Below are 20669 nucleotides of genomic sequence, written 5' to 3' on the forward strand. Positions count from 1 at the left end.
CCCAGGCTGGTCTCAAACCCATGGGCTCAGGCAATCCTCTCATCTCGGCCTCCCAAAGTGTTGGGATTATAGGTGTGAGCCACCACGCCCAGCCAGAAATGATTTTATGGAAGTAAGATTAATTTTTAAAATGGTCTTCTAGAGTTAGAAGTGATTCTGGAGGTTATCTGGTCTACTGGGTTTCTCAGCTAGATTTCTATCCAGGCCTCAGTAGCTTGAAAAGATGGAGAGTGCTGGCTGTCCAGAGGAACCTGTTCTGATACTTAGTAAACCTTTTAGCCCTACTTATGGTCAAAGAGATTATAGCTATTGTTCCTTCCTTGCCTATGTGGCCACTTGATCACAGAAGGAAATTAATTGGCCTGGCATGATTTGCCTTTTGAAAAGTCACACTGGTTTCCACCCAATACTTTGTGCTTTTCAAGTTGATGCTAATTGATTGATGTTAAGTTCTGTATTTTCCCCATATTGAAGTTAAGCTGACAGGTCTATAATTACCAGGATTGTCCTTTTTCCCTTTTTAAAAAGATGAGCACTTCATTTACCCTTTTTCAGTCTACAGGGACTTTCTTTATCCTCTTGAGTTCTCAAAAATAATCACTAGTAGCTATGTAATAACACCTGCCAATTCCTTAAGTACTCTTCGAAGTATGTCATCAGGCCCTGCTGATTTGCCTAAAGCCGGCTTTTCAAAATACTTTTTAACCATTTTATTCCCTATTCTAGTTTGCACTGACTAGACTGGCATTGTTCTGATAATTGAATCCCCAATGATTTTTTTTTTTGTCATTTAAGATCCAAGAAGTCTATTGTTTTCCAGTCATTGTCATGAACTACTTTTCCTGTCTTTGAGGTGTTAAGTGAGTTATTTTCTTGGAACTCTAGTTGAGCCTTACATCACTAGATAGGTTTATCTGTTACTTTTTATGTCTTCTACAAATTGCATTTCTTCTACTTATACTGATAGAGCATAGAACTGTGTGTTTAAATCATGTGCATTTCTTTTAGATGCATCTCTGTGGTTTAGATATTCTTACCAGTGACCTCTGTTTACCTGACATTCACCTTTTAAAAAAATAAATATTTTAGAATAATTTTTGATTTACAAAAAATTGCAGACGTAGCCCAGAATTTCCGTATGTTCTTCACACAACTTTCCCTAAGGTTAGCATCTGTCCAAACTAAGACGTTAACGTTGGTAAGCTTTTATGAACTATATTTTATTGAATTTCACCAGTTTTTCCACTGATAGGTTTTTTTCTGTTCCAGGATTCCATCCAGGATCCCACAATGCATTTAAGATATTCACTTACATTTTTTTTTTCATTCCCTGTGGTTCAAAATGATATGGTATGATAATTCCCATCAAGAATCTACTAATCTTTACATATTCAACTAATTACTTTGATTTGCAGGAAGGAAACTTGCCTTATATAATTTTATGCTAAAAATAGTGTCTCTCATACACTTTAAAGATTAGTTTAACAATCTAAGCTCTAGTGAATATCAGGGCATGCTCCCTACGGCACCATCAAGGAATGGAGCCTGGGAAATTGCTCAAATTTTATCATTTTATTATGATATCTCTGTTGTTCTTTTCTCCTTTCACTTTAAGTGAGACACTCTTTTGGTTCCTGGGCAGGGCCAGGGTTAGAGCCAAGGCTAAAGCTAAGCAAGTGAGGTGCAGATTTGAAGGCAGCACTCAGGCTTAGGGTTGAGTGCAGGCTGACACCTTCAAGCGAGTGCAGGCTGGCACCTGAAGAGAGAGTGCCCATGAACTTTGCACTCTAGACTCCTCACTTGCTTCTCTCTAGTCCCTGCTCTGTTCCTGGGTTTTGGAGCACAATGTACTCTTGATTTACAAGATCGTGTCATTTTCTTTCCTAGCACCCACCCCTTCCCTGCCACTACGTTTGTTATGCATAGCAGCTGATACACTGTTTTAATCCTCTCACATAACTGCACCACAACTTCCTGCTCATTACTCCAGCTCCTTGTTAGACAGCAGTCAAAATTTCAGAACGTCTTGGGTTTCCCCGCTTTTCCCATATTACATTGGAAGGCAGATCTTAAAGGGGTTTTCTGAGTGGATGAGTAGGTCTCCATCTAATTGTATATTTGTATGCGTACTCTGCAATTTAAATTCTGCACTAAGTGCTAGGAAAAAAAAAAAAGAACCTACTTTAAAGCTTGTTTCAAGCTGTTAGACCTTCTTCTGGGCAATTAGAATAATAAAATGCGATTTAATATCGTCCTCCTTCCAAGTTGTCAGGTACACTTGGAAGCCACATGGTTTTCCCTGACTGAAGGAATAGGTAAATTCACGACAGCAAAGGTGAAAATATCCTAAAATGTTAATATTTAGAAAGAATTATGATAATCTTCCTAAGATCCATTTAGGAAACCAATGGATTTTTTTAATATTTGTGATTTCCTGAGGGAAGGACTGCAGTGCTCGGTACGATGAGGTAGAAATGCTTTGTTGGTAGCATTTTTAGGGCATTGCAGAGGAACAATTTGTGGTTTCTATAGTGAGGTGGTTGGTCCTGGGAGAACTACAGACACAATGAAAAGAGACCAACCAGATCCTTGACAACAGAGGTTGTGGAACACACTGATAGCTTTCACAGCCTCCAAGAGGATAACTAGGGGGTTCAGCAACAGATCTGTGCAGCCAGTAACTGCTTTATATTTACGGAGAATTCAAGTCACTCAATGGAAATGAAGACCTCAAGTAAGGAATTCTTGGAAACTCAAAGTGTTTAGAGAGCTGTGGGAAGATATCTCCCAGCTGGCTTCCCAGCTTGGATAGACAAATTTAGAGACTAAATTTAGGCTAAGAGTTTCCAAAGAAAGAAAACCTCAGGCTGAAACACAGTTGCCTCATCTGATGAACTGCCAGGAGACTATAGAAAAGTATTAGTTCAAGATCAGTCTCCAGAAAGATGATCCTGCCAGGAGGTCTTAATGTTCACACATATGTAGGATCAGAGTTACTGAGTGTCTTGGCTGGGCACTCCTGAAAGCAGACTCTGTGGCAAGGAACTAGGTGTCTAGTAGTAATTCACATGGGAGGTGATCTTAGGAAACTCTGGTAGGGGAGACTGAGACAAGGAAGGGAAGGAAACTGATAAAGGGTATGTCATCAAGTCAGTTACCACTGTGGGCTAGTCCCATTGAGAAACTCTGAAAGGGAGCAAAGGGTATATGCCTCGAGTGATCTCTGACTAAGAAAAAAAGGAAAATAGGTTATTTAATCAACCTTCTCCCCATCTGTTATTTGTTAAGGGCTGCTTCTGAGAGCATCAACTCTTCGGCACTTCAGCTTGTCCTGTGATGGGTTCTGGAATCCAGAAGAAAAGCTCACGGGTAGTGGCAATAAAGAGCACCTGTGACAATGATGGACAATGATCTCTCTGGACAGGTATTTCCATGGTTGACTTAGACGTTTGTCTGAGGTCCATTAGGAAAAGCTTCTCACCTTGCATCACTTCAATCTGGTATTTTCAAGGCAATGGGCTATAAATCCAGGTGTGAAAGGTCAGATGTGCATGACCTTGGAGAGAACTAGATTGAAAAATCCTGAGGACAGAAATGGCATTATCCATGTGTATATGTGTTAGGGTGTGTGTCTATTTCTCTCTCTTTGCTTGCTCAGTAAGTACTCGTGAATGACCAATGGATGAACTTTCTATTATTCCCACCCGAGGGAGCAGAGGTGGAAGTCAAGGGAACAGAGGTAGGTAGCTGCTGCTGAATCCCTTACATGGCTGCTATTTCCTATCACCTCCTCCGCACAGAGCTGATTCTCTTGCAAGGTCTTCCCTTGTCTCTTGCAGACATCATGCAGATTCTTAATGTCAAGTTGCAGGCTCAACAGCTTGCTGTTCAGGCTGCTCACTTCTCTGTTTCTCTCCCCTGCCTAGGCAACCGGAAAAACAAAAGCATCAATTATAGGCTATCAAGAAAATGCTTACTTTCGTTCACTTAACAGGTTGACAGAGACTTTAAATTTGCTGGAAATTCGTCCATCAACCCTTAGCTGTTATTACTCATCCTGTGTAACATTTACACAGTTTCCATTTGCCAGGTATCTGAGTGCTCTGCATTATTCAGACAATTACTTATTTATATTAATTAATCTTCACCTCACTGCTGGGGGTGCATCACAGACAATTCCCCGTTTTTCAAGAGGAAGTCAGTGCCTAGAGTAATTCCAGTAGACTGTCTATAAATATTTATGGTTCTGCCACTGATGAAGTGAACATATTGAGATGTCAAATGGACTTGTCAAGTATAGTGAATCAGTGATGGAGCAGATGTGAGACTCTGATGTCTCTTACTTTTGTACCCACTAAACTGAAAGATCTCCCTCACCTACAAACCCAGTGCTTTTCTTTGGAGGCATTCATCAATGGACACAAAAGTGAAATTCCTGGGTTGGTGACATAAGATCCCTGAGTGAAAGGGATTAGCTAATTGTTGTTAGGTCATCATGGAAGGTCATGATTGAGATTAAAAAAATGGCGAATGTAGCTGGGCTCGGTGGCTCAGCCTATAACCGCAGCACTTTGGAAGGCTAAGGCAAGTGGATTGCCTGAGCCTGCAGGTTCGAGATCAGCCCAGGCAACTTGGCAAGATCTTGTCTCTACAATAAATCAAAAATTAGCCAGGCATGGTAGCACACACCTGTAGTTCTGGTCACTTGAAAGGCTAAGGCAGAAGGATTACTCGAGCCCAGCAGGTCGGCGCTGGGGTGGCCATGAGTGTGCCACTGCACTCCAGCCTGGATGATGGAGTAAGACTCCAACTCAAAACAAACAAACAACAAAACAAAACAAAAATGGAGAGTGTGGAGTGTAGCACCTTTGGTTGGAGTGGGGCTCCATCATACCAGAATGCCACTTTCCACTCCCAGAGCTGTGGGTGGCAATGACATGAAAAGAAATTGGGAAGAAGTCCTCTGTGACCCTGTGCAACTTCAGTCCTGTCACTGTACTAGCTTTTCCCAACTCTTGTGAGGACAAGTGTTACCACTTCTGAGTTTTAGATCTAGAACTGAGGCTGGTGCGTTTATGGTAGTGCCTGTCTCTTAGATTAGATTACTCAGAAGGTTCTTAAGTGAGGATTTGTGGCATCTGTTTTTTTTCAAGAGATGAGGTCTCACTCTCACCTAGGCTGGAGTGCAGTGGCACAATCACAGTTCACTGCAGCCTCAAATTCCTGGGTTCAAGCAGTTTTAGCCTCCCAAGTTTCTAGAACTACAAGTACACACTGGCTATTTTAAAATTTTGTGTAGAGATGAGATCTCACTATGTTGCCCAGGTTGGTCTAGAACTCCTGGCCTCAAGCAATCCTCCTGCCTTGGCCTCCCAAAGCACTGGGATTACAGGTATGAGATACCACATTCAACCTGTGGCATCTATTAAAGAAACACTCCCAAGAGAAACCAGCAAGGAAGAAGGGAAGCAGGAAAAAAACAAGCACAGACACAATTTCAAAGTCCTGTGGTCAGTAGCTTTAGCCTGACCCCACAGGGAACTCTGGAGTATAAGTTACACATCAGAATCTGTCCTGATTGGTGGCAATAAAATCTATGCTGTCAAGCTTGGCATCAGTCAGCCAATGGCCAACACCTTCCCCGTGGGACATAAGCTCCCAAGGACTTCCAGCTCTCTGTTCCTGTAGGCAAAGTGACCTCAATAGTCTAAGGGCAATTCTTCTAAAGAGTAGGAGCTACAAAAAGCATACAGAAGACAGGGGACACGTGCACAGAAATGGTGAAGAGATGTAAACCACCGTGCCCATGGTCTCAAATCTGGTTAGCAGTAGGGCCAGGAGAACATGTTCTTCCTGAGTCTGTAGTTAGTGCTCTACTACCATGTGGAACAGACTGGTCTGGCGCCCAGAATAGATGAGCTATATAACACACATTCGCAGGGAAACTGGAGACCTGATATGGATATCGTCAATCAAGCCTTACTGGACAGGTCAGTTTAAAAGACCCTGCACAAGGCTGAGGGGGCCAGAGGACAACGATGAGAATCGGACACTGCAATGTCAGTGTATTCGGAATTCAGAAGGTTTCCCAGAAGTGCTGCTGTCTCAGCTGATTTATTTCTTCATTTCCATTTAGTACCTGGATTTTTTTTTTTACCACTTTACAGTTTAATTAGGTTAACGGCATGGCTCTGTCATTAAAAAGATTTCATTATCTCAAAACTCTCCCTCCTCCCTCTTGCTCCCATCCCTCATTCCTCACTTCCAGAAAAATAACAGTGGATGTCAACTGCCCCAAGCATGTAATTACCATTAAGACAATTACTAGGGACTCTCTTAAGAAAATGTATGTAGAGTGGCTTAAAAAAAAAGAGATGTACAGGCACTGTTCTCTAACTTGAAAACAAAATCATTGACTTGATAAGGAGTAAGTGTTGATTCTCATGCCTTAGGTTCCCTTTTCTCATGGTTGCCACACTGGGAATAGGGTATGGAGCCTCTTGGGAAGTGGGACCTCAAGGATCCTTCCCGCTCTTGCCACAAGACCATCTTTCTTTGGCATCTATGAGCAGATGAGGTGACAGCACAATGTTGGCTCAGCAGGAGCACCAAATGCCTTGATGCTGAATACATATGTCCTAAGAAGGATCATGTCACCAGATTGTTCCCCATGGAACCTAGCACACTGAGGGCTCACTAACAAAATACCAATGAGTCTGGGCACGGTGGCTCATGCCTGTAACCCCAGCAATTTTGGAGGCCGAAGTGGGAGGATTGCTTGAGCTCAGGAGTTCAAGACCAGCCCCTGCTACATAGCAAGACCTTGTCTCTACAAAAAAAATTTAAAAATTAGCCAAGCATGGTGGTGTGTACCTGTAGTTCTTCTAGCTATTTGGGAGGCTGAGGTGAGAGAATTGCTTGAGCCTAGGGGATTGAGGCTGTGGTGAGCCATGACCATGCCACTGTATTCCACCCTGGGTGACAAAGTGAGACTTCGACTCAACAAAATAAAACAAAACAACAAACAAATGAGCCTTTCTAAGTTAATGGTTCCCTGGCAGGCCAATAAAAATATCCCTTCTCTCTCTAGTTTTGGATGTCCTCTGAGTAGAAGGCCTGCTAGCCCAATTCTTTAGTACTACCAGAAGTTCAGAATTGGCTCTTTAATGTAGATGATCTTATCGATTAATAATTTGGACATTGGCTCAGAGTCTCTGAGAAAATGTCTTCATGAAACAAGAGGTTTGGATTAAACCATCTTTCTTTAAGGATTCCTTAAACCAGTTGAATAACAAATGCATTGCTGGATGTCAAATGAAGTTTACTTTTGACATCAAAATTAGCCATTCACCCTTAAAGACCAAATTATAAAGGGGTTTTGATGCATTAGAACATGAGTGAAAACGCTGGGAGAATGATTGGATGATTTCCATGAATCAAGTTCCATTTTTAACTCTAGGAAGTTATTAAAAGAGGCTGTGCTTACCTTAGAACCCCAGAAAGGCAAGTGTTTATGGGATCTCAGTGAACCTAATTTCTTGTAATATCTTGCACAGATATTTGCTACAAACGATTTTTAATCCTATCAACTTTATGAAGGCTAAATTTCAAGCAGATGCCTTTTGAATATCAACATGTAATAGGAGTAGATTGAATCCGACATTTCATCAATCATAACTCTGCAACCAGTACTGGGGCATGAGATGAACTGAGAGTCCTAATGCTGACCCTCAGGCAACACCTGATCCTGTCCTGGATCTGAAGTCTTTAATGATGGCTGAAATCATAAGCCACCACTGCTAGATGAGTTTCATTTACGTAAGTCATGTACTTAGATACCCAGTTTTGCTTATATGAGGTTGGAACCTGATCGCTCTGCTTTGAAACATGACATCAGCAGCAGATACCAACCCACAGGCAAAATGGTGAGTGCTGATAGGGTAGTTGCTACCATACTTATAGTAATTATTGGAAAATAGGCTGTTTACTGAAGCAAATTTTCTATACTGATTAAATGGGTCTTTTGTCAAAGAGCATGCCTTCTCAAACATATACTTCAAAAGAGAAGAAGTTTTGCCCTAGGCTTCCAAGTATTGACAATAGTCTCACGCTTCTTTTTAAGGGAAGCTAATGTTAAATTGAGCTTGTGATTCAGTAGCATATTTAGAGCCCACGAGTATTGCAAAGATTCAAGATGGCAGCATTCCCAAGAATCTGGCACTTGAACAAGAAAGCTTAGGTGGCAGTTTGCAGAGAAGTGTTGGAGTCAACTAATAATAACATAAAGTTCATCATCTTTGGGAAATTATCTTATTTGCCTGAGGATGAGGACAAGTTTTCAACAATCAATGGAAAACAACTTTTAACCACCACTGATACCACACCCATTCAACAGATATCAACGTATGGTAAGAATTATGTTTTAAGAAGCGTGAAACCTTGTAAAAAAGTAATGTGGCTTCAGGAATTTTAACATTTCACTTATTTAATAACAAGAGTTTACAGCTATCTACAGTAATTTCAAACATATTGATATGACTAACTTGATTCTAGAGTTTACTTTTTCATTTACAGAAACTTTACAGTATTTGCATTACTTATGATGGGAATTAATGGGTAATCATACAAGGTTTTGCCTGTGGACAACAATTTTAGCCAATTATATTCATACAGTGAAGAATGAGTATATTTTCTATTGTTCTAAATTCTTTCAAAATTGTCACACTATATACGTATACGACCTAGGAAACACATGACATATGGCAGAGCTACCTATGGAATGTGGGCTAATTTCTTTTGGCACTTGGGCGGTTGCCACAGAATTTTTGGTATCATATCTTTGGAGAAATGATCCTTTTAGAAGTTAAGCTCTTTGAGAGGAGGGATCTTTGTCCATTTCGTTCACTGCTTCATCCTCAACTCCTAGATCAATGCCTGGCACATGGGAGGTACTCTAAAGACATCAGCTAAATGAAGGAGTGGCCTCTAGAAAATTCATACCAGATCCTTGTTCCCTGCAGAACTGACAATAAGTCCTGTATAGCTGCAGCAATCCAGCAGGAAAGGAACAGAAATGCCTGTTTTAGAGATTGCTCACCTTCTAGGTTTGTTAAAAAACACATGTCATGTGGGACAACACTACACTAACCCAAACAGCCCCCTTAAATCCTTTCTGGAACAGGTCAGGAAATGCATAAACACAGTTTGATCACAATGTTAGACTAATCAGAACACCCTCTTTTCACATCACTCCAGATAAAGAGAGAATGTTGGCAACAGTGGCTACTAATACATATTAAGTGCTTTCTACGTGTAGTATCTTAATCCTCATCCCAAGTTTTTGAAATAGGTGCTCATTATGTTTTCTAGGTAAGGCAAAGGAAACTTAGAGAGAGGAAGGCCCATGCTCAATCCCCACTGCTAGTAGAAATAGGCCAGACCCACCAAGCTCAATCTGGGTTCTTTTTTTTTTTTTTTTGAGTTGAAGTCTCACTCTGTCGCCCAGACTGGAGTGCAGTGGCATGCTCCCGGCCACCGCAGCTTCGACTTGCTGGGCTCCAGCGATCCTTCCGCTCAGCCTTCCAAGTAGTTGGAACTACAGACATGTGTTACCACACCCGGCTAATTTTTTGATTTATTGTAGAGATGAGGTCTCGCCAAGTTGCCCAGGCAGGTCTCGAGCCCGCGGGCTCCGGCAATTCACTCACCTTGGCCTCCCAAAGCATGGGATTACAGGCTGAGTCACTGAGCCCGGCAATCTGGGTTCTTAAATGCTACGCTCGCTGCCCACCTCTAACTGTGATATTTTTGTGATGTTTACAGCTGGAATTTTGAGTCATAAAACTTGATATGAAGTCCTTATAACAAAGGTTCAGCTCCATTTTATGTGGAGGAGTTAGGAGCCTTACCTCATCTTTCATTTCCTTAGCAGTTCTCAATTCTCCTTTAAGCTTTAGCATTTTCTGAGCTTTGTTATAAACCTGAAAAAGTCCAAATGTTTAAGATGGAAAAAGCATAAATGAACCTGGTCCTTTAAAGATTTTCCCAGCTGGATCTATGCCCTTAGCAGGGGGGTTGGAAAATTTTCCTGAAATGTCAGCAGTACCTATTTGCTTATCCATCTGTTTGTGTTTTCAAAAGTGTGTTAAAACCTTTGCATGGCAAGACCATGATTTTACATCTTTTCCAGAAAACCACTACTTGATGGACCAAATCGTTTCTTTTTTTTTGAGTTGGAGTCTCACTCTGTCGCCCAGGCTGGAGTGCAGTGGCACACTCATGGCCATCACAACCTCGACCTGCTGGGCTCAGGTGAGCCTTTGCCTCAGCCTTCCAAGTAGCTGGAACCACAGGTGCACGCCACCACGCCCAGCAAATTTTTTGATTTATTGTAGAGACCAGGTCTCGCCAAGTTACCCAGGCTGGTCTCAAGTCTGTGGGCTAAGGCAATCCTCTCACCTCCACCTCCCAAAGTGCTGGGATTACAGGTGTGAGCCACCGTGCCTGGCTAACTAGTTTCTGAATTCACCCTTCTTGGACAGCAAAAGGTCTGAATCAAGCTCACTTTCTAAATTTCTGAATATTCTATGACTCAGTTATAGTTAACATTATGCACTTACTATGAAGTAGATGTACTCTGTATGACCCAACTTTATTCTCACAATACTCCTGGGATGCAGGTGCTATTACTATCTTTATTTTACAGAGAAGGAAACTGAGGCCCAGAGAGGCGAATTGACTTACCCAAGGTCACATAAGCTCTCTTACTACTCCATGAAGTGCTTCTATTAATTTTATAACTATTAATTTGAACTATCTGATGATGTTTTTGAAGTATCAACTTGCTATAATGTTGGTGCTTGTAAAGTTAGGAAACTTGTTAAGTGCTGAAAATTATCTAGATAGAGAGCCTCCAAGGAAGCCAAAGATCCTTGCACATGTATGTGTAAGTATAGGATGATACACTTGAGGTCATAATGAACTGAACTTATTAAAACAATCAAATTCATTATGCTTTAAATGCTAAGACTAGAGATAACTTCCACTAGGTACTTACCTGCAGAATAGTTCAAAGAATGAGAAGGTATCAAAATACTCATTCTTTGTAATGAACCACATCCCCCAACCCTAACATAAGTGGAGAGGAAGAAAGAATGCTGGTGACACATGGAATTTAGAATGTTTCATGGATTCGTATTCTGATTTCCTGCATTGTGTGCCCTCTTCAACCTTCATGCAGAGGTGCATCATGGGAATGGTGATGTAGCTCAAGTATCTGGTAGGGATAGGCTAGGTGCTGCTGCAGTACCATACAACCCTCAAATCTCAGTGACTTAAAGCTATAAGGGTTTGTTTTTCACTCATGCTACATGTCCTTTATGAGTCAGCTGGGGTTCTGTTCCACAGTGCCCTCCATCTGTTCCTCATTGTCCTCAGCTGGTGGAACTTCTGTTAATCTAGTATGTTTCCTGTTGCCATGGTAGCAGAGAGGGGACTTGGTGCTCACATACTGCTTCCTGCCTCTTTTTAATTTTTTTATCTTTTTATTTTAGATTCAGGGGGTACACATGTGTATTCGTTATATGGACATATTGTGAAACAGGGGGGATTGGGTCTCAGGTGGCCCATTCTCCAGATAGTGAACATTGTGTCCCAGAGGTAGTTTCTGAACCATAACCTCCCTCCCCCTTTGTTAGTGTCCCCAGTGTCTGCTATTTCCATCTTTGTGATCGTTTAGCTCCCACATATAAGTGAGTTTGGTTTTCTGTTTCTGAGTCAGTTTACATAGGATGATGATCTCCAGCTCCATTCATGTTGCTACGAAGGACATGATTTCATTTTTTAATGACTCTGTAGCAAATGTCAAGAATAGACATCTCTCAAAAGAAGATATACAAATGGTCAACAAAAATATTTTTTAAATGCTCAACATCACTCATAATTATGGAAATACAAATTAAATCCACAATGAGATACCACTTTACGCCAGTCAGAATGACTGTAATTAAAAAACAAAAAAAACCAATAGATACTAGCACAGATGCGGAGAAAAGAGAACACTTATACACCATTGGTGGGAGTGTAAATTAGTACAACCTCTATGGAAAGCAGTATAGAAATTACTCAAAAAACTAAAAGTAGATCCAGCAATCCCACTACTAGGTATCTACCCTAAGGAACAGTGGTCATTACCTTAGAAAGACACCTGCACTGGCATGTTCATTGCAGCACAACTCACAATTGCAACGATGTGGAATCAACCTAAATGCCCATGGACTGATTAGTGGATAATGAAAATGTGGCATACACATACTGGTTCTTAAAGCAGAAGTGACACATTTTACTTCTGCTTCCACTTCACTGGCCAAAACCAGTCACATGGCCATGTCTCACTTCTTTCTTTGTTCCCCCAAAGAAATACAGGCATACGCAGAGATAGTACAGGTTCAGGTCCAGACTATGGAAATAAAGCGAATATCACAATAAGGCAAGTCATGCACACATCTTGGTTTCCCCATGCATATAAAAGTTATGTTTATGCTATCTTGTCATGTTAAGTGTGCAATAGCATTATCTCTAAAAAATGTGCACAACTTAATTTTATTTATTTTTTATTTATCTGTAGACATGTCATGAAGAGACTGTGATATGAGTATGTCTATCTTTATGGTCACTGTCATGTAATGCTTGGCACTGTGGGTGGTGAGCCCTGAATAAATGTTGCCTGCTGTCATGATCTGACCAGGACCGGGTGACGAAAAAAAAAAAATACTGACACAGAGACACAAAGTGAGCACATGCCCTTGGAAAAAATGGTGCTGATGGCCTTTCTTGACACAAAATTGCCACAAATCTTCAATTTGTAACAAAAATAATGATCTGACCAGGCACACTGGCTCACGCTTGTAATACTAGCACTTTACGGGGAGCCAAGGTGGTAAGATTGCTTGAGCCCAGGAGTTTGAGACCAGCCTAGGCAACATAGGGAGACCTTGTCTCTACAAAAATAAAAAATTAGCCAGGTGTGGTGGCGCACATCTGTAGTCCCAGTCATTTGGGAGGCTGAGGTGGAAGGATTGCCTGAGCCCAGGAGATTGAGGCTGCAGTGAGCCGTGATTGTGCCACTGCACTCCAGCCTGGGTGACAAAGTGAGACCCAACTCAAAACAACAACAGCAAAAACAAATATCCGCAAAAAGCAGTAAAGAGCAATAAAACGAGTACTGGTGAACATCACACATGGCTTCCTCCCTAAGCAAGCTAGAAGATTAAAACTAGTGTGGCATAAAAGAACACTAAACAGGGCTCTCTGCCACCAGGCTTCTAAATCTGGTTCAGCACCTGACTTGAGGAGTGGCCTTTGGAAAGACCCTCATCTCTGAACCTTCATTTCTGTCTCTGTAAGCTGCGGAGCTGTACTAAGTGACCTTTACTGTCTTTCTCAGCTCTAATGTTTACTGAGTCGGTGCTCTACCATTCCGGGCATGGTTCTTTAGTAGGAACGATGAATGCAACCCAAGCACTACACAAAAGTTGTAATGAAACAAATGTATCCTTGAGAATAATATTTCCCTACAGGAAAACCCACTGGATAGTTAGGAGACGACTCTCAGATCAAATGAAATCTTGCCCACAAGACAGAAAAATACTCTTCTAAATTGTGATGGTTTCATCCACTTGGTATTACATAGCTATAGTTGCCAGGGCCAAGAGCGTTAAAGTGGAAGGCATAGTTTCTGGTAGTCACATGAAAATATGTTGGACTTTACTAAGTAAAATAAGCTGAAAGAAAAACAGAGCTGAATTTTGTTCCACGAAGGAGTCACAGGAATCCTGTGAGTTATTAACAATAGCACTGGGCAATTTGAAAGTGCTTATGATGAAAACAATGGAAGGGCTATATGATAAATTTTTGATGCATTTGACAGTAATGTTTGCCAGATGGATAAGAAGGAGTGCTTTGCGGGAGCCTCAAATGCTCTTTGAAACAGTCATGTGCACCTTTGCAGTGCTCTCTGAGGAGTGTGGATGGAGAAATATTTTATATAGGAGGGGGCACGTTCCAGAAGGAGGGACTCTCTACCAGATCACCAGTTACTGATTTTCTGGACCCAGGACTTTGTTAATGTCATCTCTCTTCTCAAAGCTTTGTTCTTAGATCCTCTGTTCTGTCTCCTGCATCTCTATTGAAATCTGCACTTCCTCATGCCTCGTCAGCTGTATCTAGGAAACTGCTTTCTTATATTCAAAACTCCTGCCATCTGCTTTGCAAAATAGACCTTCTCTTGGCAACAGTTGTGCCTAGAAAAAATGGTTATAGTGAAAACAAAATCATAGGCAGAGCTTCTAGTTTTGTCCTTCTCCTAGCCCACTCTCAGAGCACCCTGTGTATGCCCAAGAAACACCTAACACTATACCTTGAATGGGTGACTAATGCAGCAGATATCAAGTCAGGTTTGCATACATGCACACACACAAAGTCATGCTTTTTCTATTACTCCATCTCTTTATTGAGCCCCATTTCCCCCAAGTGGCAGAAAACACAATCTTATTTATTTTTGAGGAAGCTGATCATTTTTTTCAGGTTAAAAATAAATCAGTTTATAATTTCCCCAACTTCTTTAAGGTCTCTCCAGAGTGTTCCTAAGTTCTAGGGTCCTAGGTTGGATCCTGGCTCAGGGGCAGCTTCTGGTCCATGGTCGTGGGCATCTCTCCCAGCTGGAGTGTGCTGAGATGACTTTGTCATGGTCAGTAGGTCACAGATACTGTGGATCTTTCTCATTCTATGGGCTTTGGGTCAACTGACCCTCTCTCACCCTTCAAAGATGTTCCTCCATGCTCCTGATGAAGAAACCTACTTGCACACGTGCACATAACCACACATGTACACACACGAGTGATCTCAGGCCTTCTCTTCTTAGACTTGTTCTACCAACATTCTATGTTTTGCCTTGAAAGGTGTTGAGAAGAAGGGCATCGGATGCTTGGATCCTGCTTACTTTCCTGGTATTGATGAAAAGTCCTGTCATCCTTGGATCACTAAACCTATCTGGGGATTGTTTTCCCTCATTTTTGTCACATCTTGTAGTTCTCATTAGGGTTTAACTTTCTTGTTAATGTCCCAACTCTTCTATCCCTCCTCTCTCCTAACTCAGAGGTTATTTGTTTAGTTTTGGAGAGAGAAAGGAAAAAGGGTACAAGTGAACACATTCAGTGAAACCCAGGTTGAGTAGGGCAGGATATGAACATATCAGTTGGTGCTTTATGCACCTTCTGTCCACATTCGGTTGCATAAGTTTGGTAATCACAGATTGCTTACATTGGCTCTCTCCCCAAGGAACTGGTAACTCCCTGGGCATATGATTGACTACTGGTCTTAGAGTAACATGGTCAATTTCTTTCTTTTTGTCTTCTTCAGGACCTAGATAGAGGATTATCCAGGATCTGTTTTTCCTCATCTGAACCATGTTTCTGGGTTTTCATGGAAAGAGATGCTATTCAGTTTAAGGTTATCCTTGGGGGTTAATTAAAACTAACTTAGATTTACCTACACTCAGCCATAAGTCTTTCCTTTACTTATGCTGGAATTTTTCTCCAATGTTCTACCTCCTACCAATGAAAAGAGTATGATCAATCCTAGAGCTCTTAATTATTGAAAGGATGAGAGAATGTTCAACATTTCTTCTATTTTTAAAAATATGTGAGCACTTTGTACACTAAATTATTTCTAACCAGAATGCATTGTCGGAGCCATAGTGTGCAGAGGCTTGGCATGAAGAGAGTCCACATTTTTGGATCCATACCCAGTTCTAAAAGAGAAAATCCCTGATCATGAAGGGTATATCTGATGGGGGAAGGTGGTAGGAGGAGATGATGCTGGAGATGGTTTTTCCAGGATTGGTTTTTGCAGGAGATGGTTTTTGAGGTTCTGCACAGTAGCATAGAGAATAGGAACCTGACATCAAGGTCACTGACTGAGTCGTAGTCCAACCCCAGAACTGAGGTTCTTCTTCTTCTCAAGAGAGCTATGCTAGTTGGTCTCTTCAGAAAGAGACTCTGGAATGACAGAAGAAATGAGGGACCAGGAGGAGCAGGAGAAGGAATCCCAGGATTTATTAGACTCACTGTCATAAAGCAAAAACTTTTCCCCATCACTGTTTGCTTTGGCACTTTTCACAGAGGCTGTTTGTTGCCTTTTCTAACACCCATTCTCTTTATCTTCCTTGGCAAAAGAACACTAATTTTATTGGGGTGCTTACATGCTCATCTAAAGGACCACATCTCCCAGCTTCTTTTGCAGATAGGTATGGTTATATGTTTAAGTTCTGGCCAGTGAGATGTGAGAGAAAGTATTGTGGGGGATTTCCAGGAAATCTTTTTTTTTTTTTTTTTTGAGTAGGAGTCTCACTCTATTGCCCAGGTTGGAGTGCAGTGCATGCTCATAGCCACTGCACCCTCGACCTGTTTGGCTCAGGTGATCCTTCCTCCTCAGTCTTCCAAGTAGCTGGAACCACAGGTGCACGCCACCACATCTGGCTAACTTTTTGATTTATTGTAGAAAGGAGGTCTCACCAAGTTGCCCAGGCTGGTATCGAACACCTGGACTCAGGCAATGCTCTCGCCTCCAACTCCCAAAGTGCTGGGATTACAGATGTGAGCCACCATGCCCAGCTAGGGAATCTTCTTAAAGAGAAGTAGTGCACAGCTCTTTGCTCTTTTCCTCCTTCCTAATTGCTCACAAAGTTGATTTAATGCCTGGTGCTACAGCAGCCATTTGAACATGAGAAGATGCACACAGAGATGGAAGGAGTCTAGGATCCTAATGATGTGAGGTTACTATACCAGCTGTGGAAGCAGAGAGCATTTTCTGTGTGTAAGTTACTATTATTTTGTATTTTTCTGTTTCATGCAGCTGAATCTAATGCAAATGGACAAAGTACCCTTATTTAAGTTATGCTCAGAGAGATCGCTACGATTCACTCGCCATTTCTAGTCCCTCCACTAGCTGCTTCTACTGTACATTTTGGAATCCCCGTTTCACTGTGGACCAACTCTTTGATGATTCCACAGATATTTTTCTCAAATACCTCTTCCCTTTCTTGACTTGCCTTGGTTTTTCTCTGGACACATCAGTTCTTTGTTTTCACTTTCTCCTTCTCTACTCACTGTATGGAGTAGGAAGAGCCAGGGTGGGGGGGGAGAGAGAGAAGCATACTCAGCTTCCCTACTGCCATCACCGTTATTCCCATGCTGTTTAGTAAAATTTCCTTTTTTGAATACTCATCCCATCTAAGCTTGGATGCCATTATCCTTGACTGACATGGAAAAAATTCTTCCACCCAATTTCTTTATGTCATTCTTTCTTTGTAAGATGTATTCCTTCTGCCTGTCAAAAGTCACACACCTTCAAGACCCAACTCAATTGTCATTTCTGTCATCTTCCCTACAACATGTAATATTAACACTTATATGGCAGCTACTATATGCCAGGCACCGTTCTGAACGTGACATAACATAGTTAATTCTCACAGCAGTCTTGCCAGGTAGGTACTCCTTCCCTCCTTGCAGTACTTAATCTATACCTCCTCTGACACAATGATCTACCTTTATTATGGTTATTTGTGATTTTCTTTGTCTCTCCACAAAGCTGGCAGCGGCCTGCTCTGGTGAAAGAACAGGAACATACAGATGTCTTAAAAATAATTTTGTATTTTCAGGAAAGTTGCAAAAATATACAGAGAGTTCCTGTATACCCTTTCCTCAACTCCCCCAGTGTTAGAATGTTACACAATGGCAATACAATGCTCAAAACTAAGAAATTAACATGAGTCAAAAACTACTAACAAAAGTACACACTTTATTAGAATGCAACCAGCTTTTCAACGATGGTCTCTTTTCTGTTCTAGGATCTGGTCCAGGATGCCACATTGTTCTTAATTGTCCTGTTTCTTTAGACTCCTCCAATCTATGATAGTTCCCGATGTTTTTCTTTTCTTTTCTTTTCTTTTGTCGTGTTGGAGTCTCACTCTGTCGCCCAGGCTGGAGCACAGTGGTATGCTCATGGCCACTGCAGCCTCCACCTGCTGGGCTCAGACGATCCTTCCACCTCAGCCTTCCAAATAGTTGGAACTACAGGTGCATGTTACCATGCTCAGCTGACTTTTTTATTTATTGTAGAGATGAGGCTCACCAAGTTACCTGGGCTGGTCTCGAACCTGTGGACTCAGACAATCCACTCGCCTCTGCCTCCCAAAGTGATCGGATTACAGGCTGAGCCACTGATCCCAGTCCTGATGCTTTTTCATGCTGAGTTTGAGGCTATGCATTTTGGTCAAGTGTATCATACCCATTTGTGTATCATGTCAGGGTATTCATGATGTCACTATATCTTATCACTGATGATGCTAATCTTTGTCAATTGGCTATCCTGATGTTTACTGGATTTATTTGTTTTAAAGTAATTATTTTTCCTTATTGTAATTAATAAATATCTTGGGGGATATACCTTGAGAGTATACAAATACCCCATTTTCCCTCAAACTTTCACCTGCTATTTTTAGCAAGGTGGATTCGCTTGCAATATAATGTGGTGTTAGAATGGGGATCTACTATTTTCTTTATTCCTTCTATATTTATTCATTGAAATTCTTCTGTAAGAAAGAGCTGCTCCTTCTCCTCTATCTAATTAATTGTTTCTGTACATTAGGATGAACTCATGGATATCTATTTTGTTTTATGGGCTATAATATAATAGTATGGTCTATTTTGTTGCTCAGTGTTCAAGCTTTGGCCATTGAAATCTCCTTTCACCATAGTCCCAACCTTCAGTACCTCCTTACTTTCTGGCACCCCAAGATGCTTCAGGTTCCCCTGATATTTTCCTTGCCCCAGACACTTCTTCAGGGTTTACATTTTGACTCAAGTCATGTGACCTTGGGCAAGTTAACTTTTCTGAGTCTCAGTTTCTTCACTTGGGAACAATTGAAATGATAATACCTACCTTACGGGGTTGTTATGGGGATTAAATAACTGGGGTGCGACAGGGGTAACATTTAAAAATTTTTAATGGGCTTTTTTTCTTTGCCCTTCCCAACATAGAATCTGCTTCTTAAGTTGCCCTGGGTTGCCTTCTGCCTGGTTCTATGCCACAAGATGCTCACCTTAAGAAAGGATCTTCCAAATTTCTTTATCTTCTTTCCCCTCTCTCTACCTTCTCCCAGGTTTCAAAGGGTTCAACAACAACAAAAAAAGCCAAGGTCTTTTGGAGGCAATATTATCAAATGGCATTCTCTGAGATGCCTGCTCTCCAGCAGGAGAAGAGTTAAATACTTTGTGATAACTTCAGCACTGAACTGCCAAGTCTCTTAGGTTCAGCTCAGCAATCAAACTGCATAACCTAATAGAGCCCCTGGTGCTACGGGAAACACAAGACACTGATTTATATTTTAATATCAGTAATTTCCACAAGAGCAACATTTCTGAGTGTCATTTTACAATTTCTGTCAAACGCCAGCTCAGTTTTTCTTAATTCTGTTTATTGTGTCTGAATTTGCAACCTCATCCGCAATGCAGATTTTTGGCTCCCAGGAGAGAAGAACATTTCCATCTTTCTCTGGAATGGGAGAAGTGGAGATGAGGGACAGAAACGGGCTTATAAATAATTGGAAATGTAAATGAAATACTGTTTATTAAAAAATGATTAGGAAGTATTTTTGTTAAAAAAAAAAAAAGATGCAGTCCTGAGCAAACTTTGTAAAAAATGACAAACAAAAGGGATGTTTGGGATCCAACCTGGAATCTTTCCTTCCAGAAGGAAACTGTATGTACAGGCAGAATTGAGACGAGGGAACTGATATGGGGGATATTTGGCCCCATTTACTGTGAGATTGTTGCTATGGCCGTTAGCACTACAGCAGGTTGTAAAGTGCTTTGGGATCCCTAAGGATCAAAGGTGCATGGCTACATAAATGCCAGATGTTGCCATTAGGAAGAAGGAGGCTGGTTCTAGCCTGTATTCTTTGAACATCTAATAAAAGAACAAAGCTGGTGCTGCTGGCACTGAACCCCATCTCCTACTTGGTAGGCATGAGGGGTGGGGGTGCTTTCTGAGGCCATTGGCTGCAGATGCATACCTTCACGTTCCCAGTGTTGTCCACTAGTTCCTGCTGCACTGGTCCTTTCCTGGGCAGTTTGTGAGCAACCTTCCGTAAGAGCTCAACATAATGATCTTCTTTGAGGTCTGAAACTTAGCTCTAGCGAGAGAGGACCTCTCCCTTGGTTGTTGCAGAAAGCCGGTCAGGAGTCAGAAACAAAGAACTTGCAACCCTTGAAGCTTCCTCGTTGAATATTTCTTTGAATACTCGGGGCCCTTCCTGCACAGGAATGTTGTTAGCCTCCACAGTCCTTCTTTTCTCTAAAGCCACAGCTCTGGTAGGCCACAGCGAGCCCAAAGCCACTCTGCCTCCGGTTGGTGTTAAGACCTCTTGCTTTTTGCCAGTATCCTTCAGTTTCATACACTCAAAATCCAACATCATGTCTCATTGCCAAACCTCTGGCAGAAGCCGTGTTGAGTTTCTCAGTGGAGCTATCGACCACATTGACTGAAGCCGCAGCAACGTGTTTCTCCCCGTCCAAAAGGGTAAAAATAACAGGAACAAGTTGTCGGAAATG

The 20669-nt window shown here is 41.6% G+C and overlaps 1 protein-coding gene across 1 annotated transcript; it reads right to left on the reverse strand.

Moving 5' to 3' along the window:
• Positions 1 to 3425: 3425 nt before the first annotated feature.
• On the reverse strand, positions 3426 to 11256 carry LOC103252161 (polyamine-modulated factor 1-binding protein 1-like). The gene is made up of 4 exons (XM_008050783.1): positions 11057 to 11256; positions 9909 to 9980; positions 3767 to 3922; positions 3426 to 3519 (listed from the first exon to the last, which is right to left on the reverse strand). The coding sequence occupies exons 2-4, from the start codon at positions 9957 to 9959 to the stop codon at positions 3493 to 3495; spliced, it is 234 nt and encodes a 77-aa protein (XP_008048974.1). The 5' UTR covers positions 9960 to 9980; positions 11057 to 11256; the 3' UTR covers positions 3426 to 3492.
• Positions 11257 to 20669: the final 9413 nt, after the last annotated feature.

The sequence above is a fragment of the Carlito syrichta genome, unplaced genomic scaffold, assembly GCF_000164805.1.
Source record: "Carlito syrichta isolate Samal-C Ts95f unplaced genomic scaffold, Tarsius_syrichta-2.0.1 Scaffold153674, whole genome shotgun sequence".
Classification (NCBI taxonomy): Eukaryota; Metazoa; Chordata; class Mammalia; order Primates; family Tarsiidae; genus Carlito; species Carlito syrichta.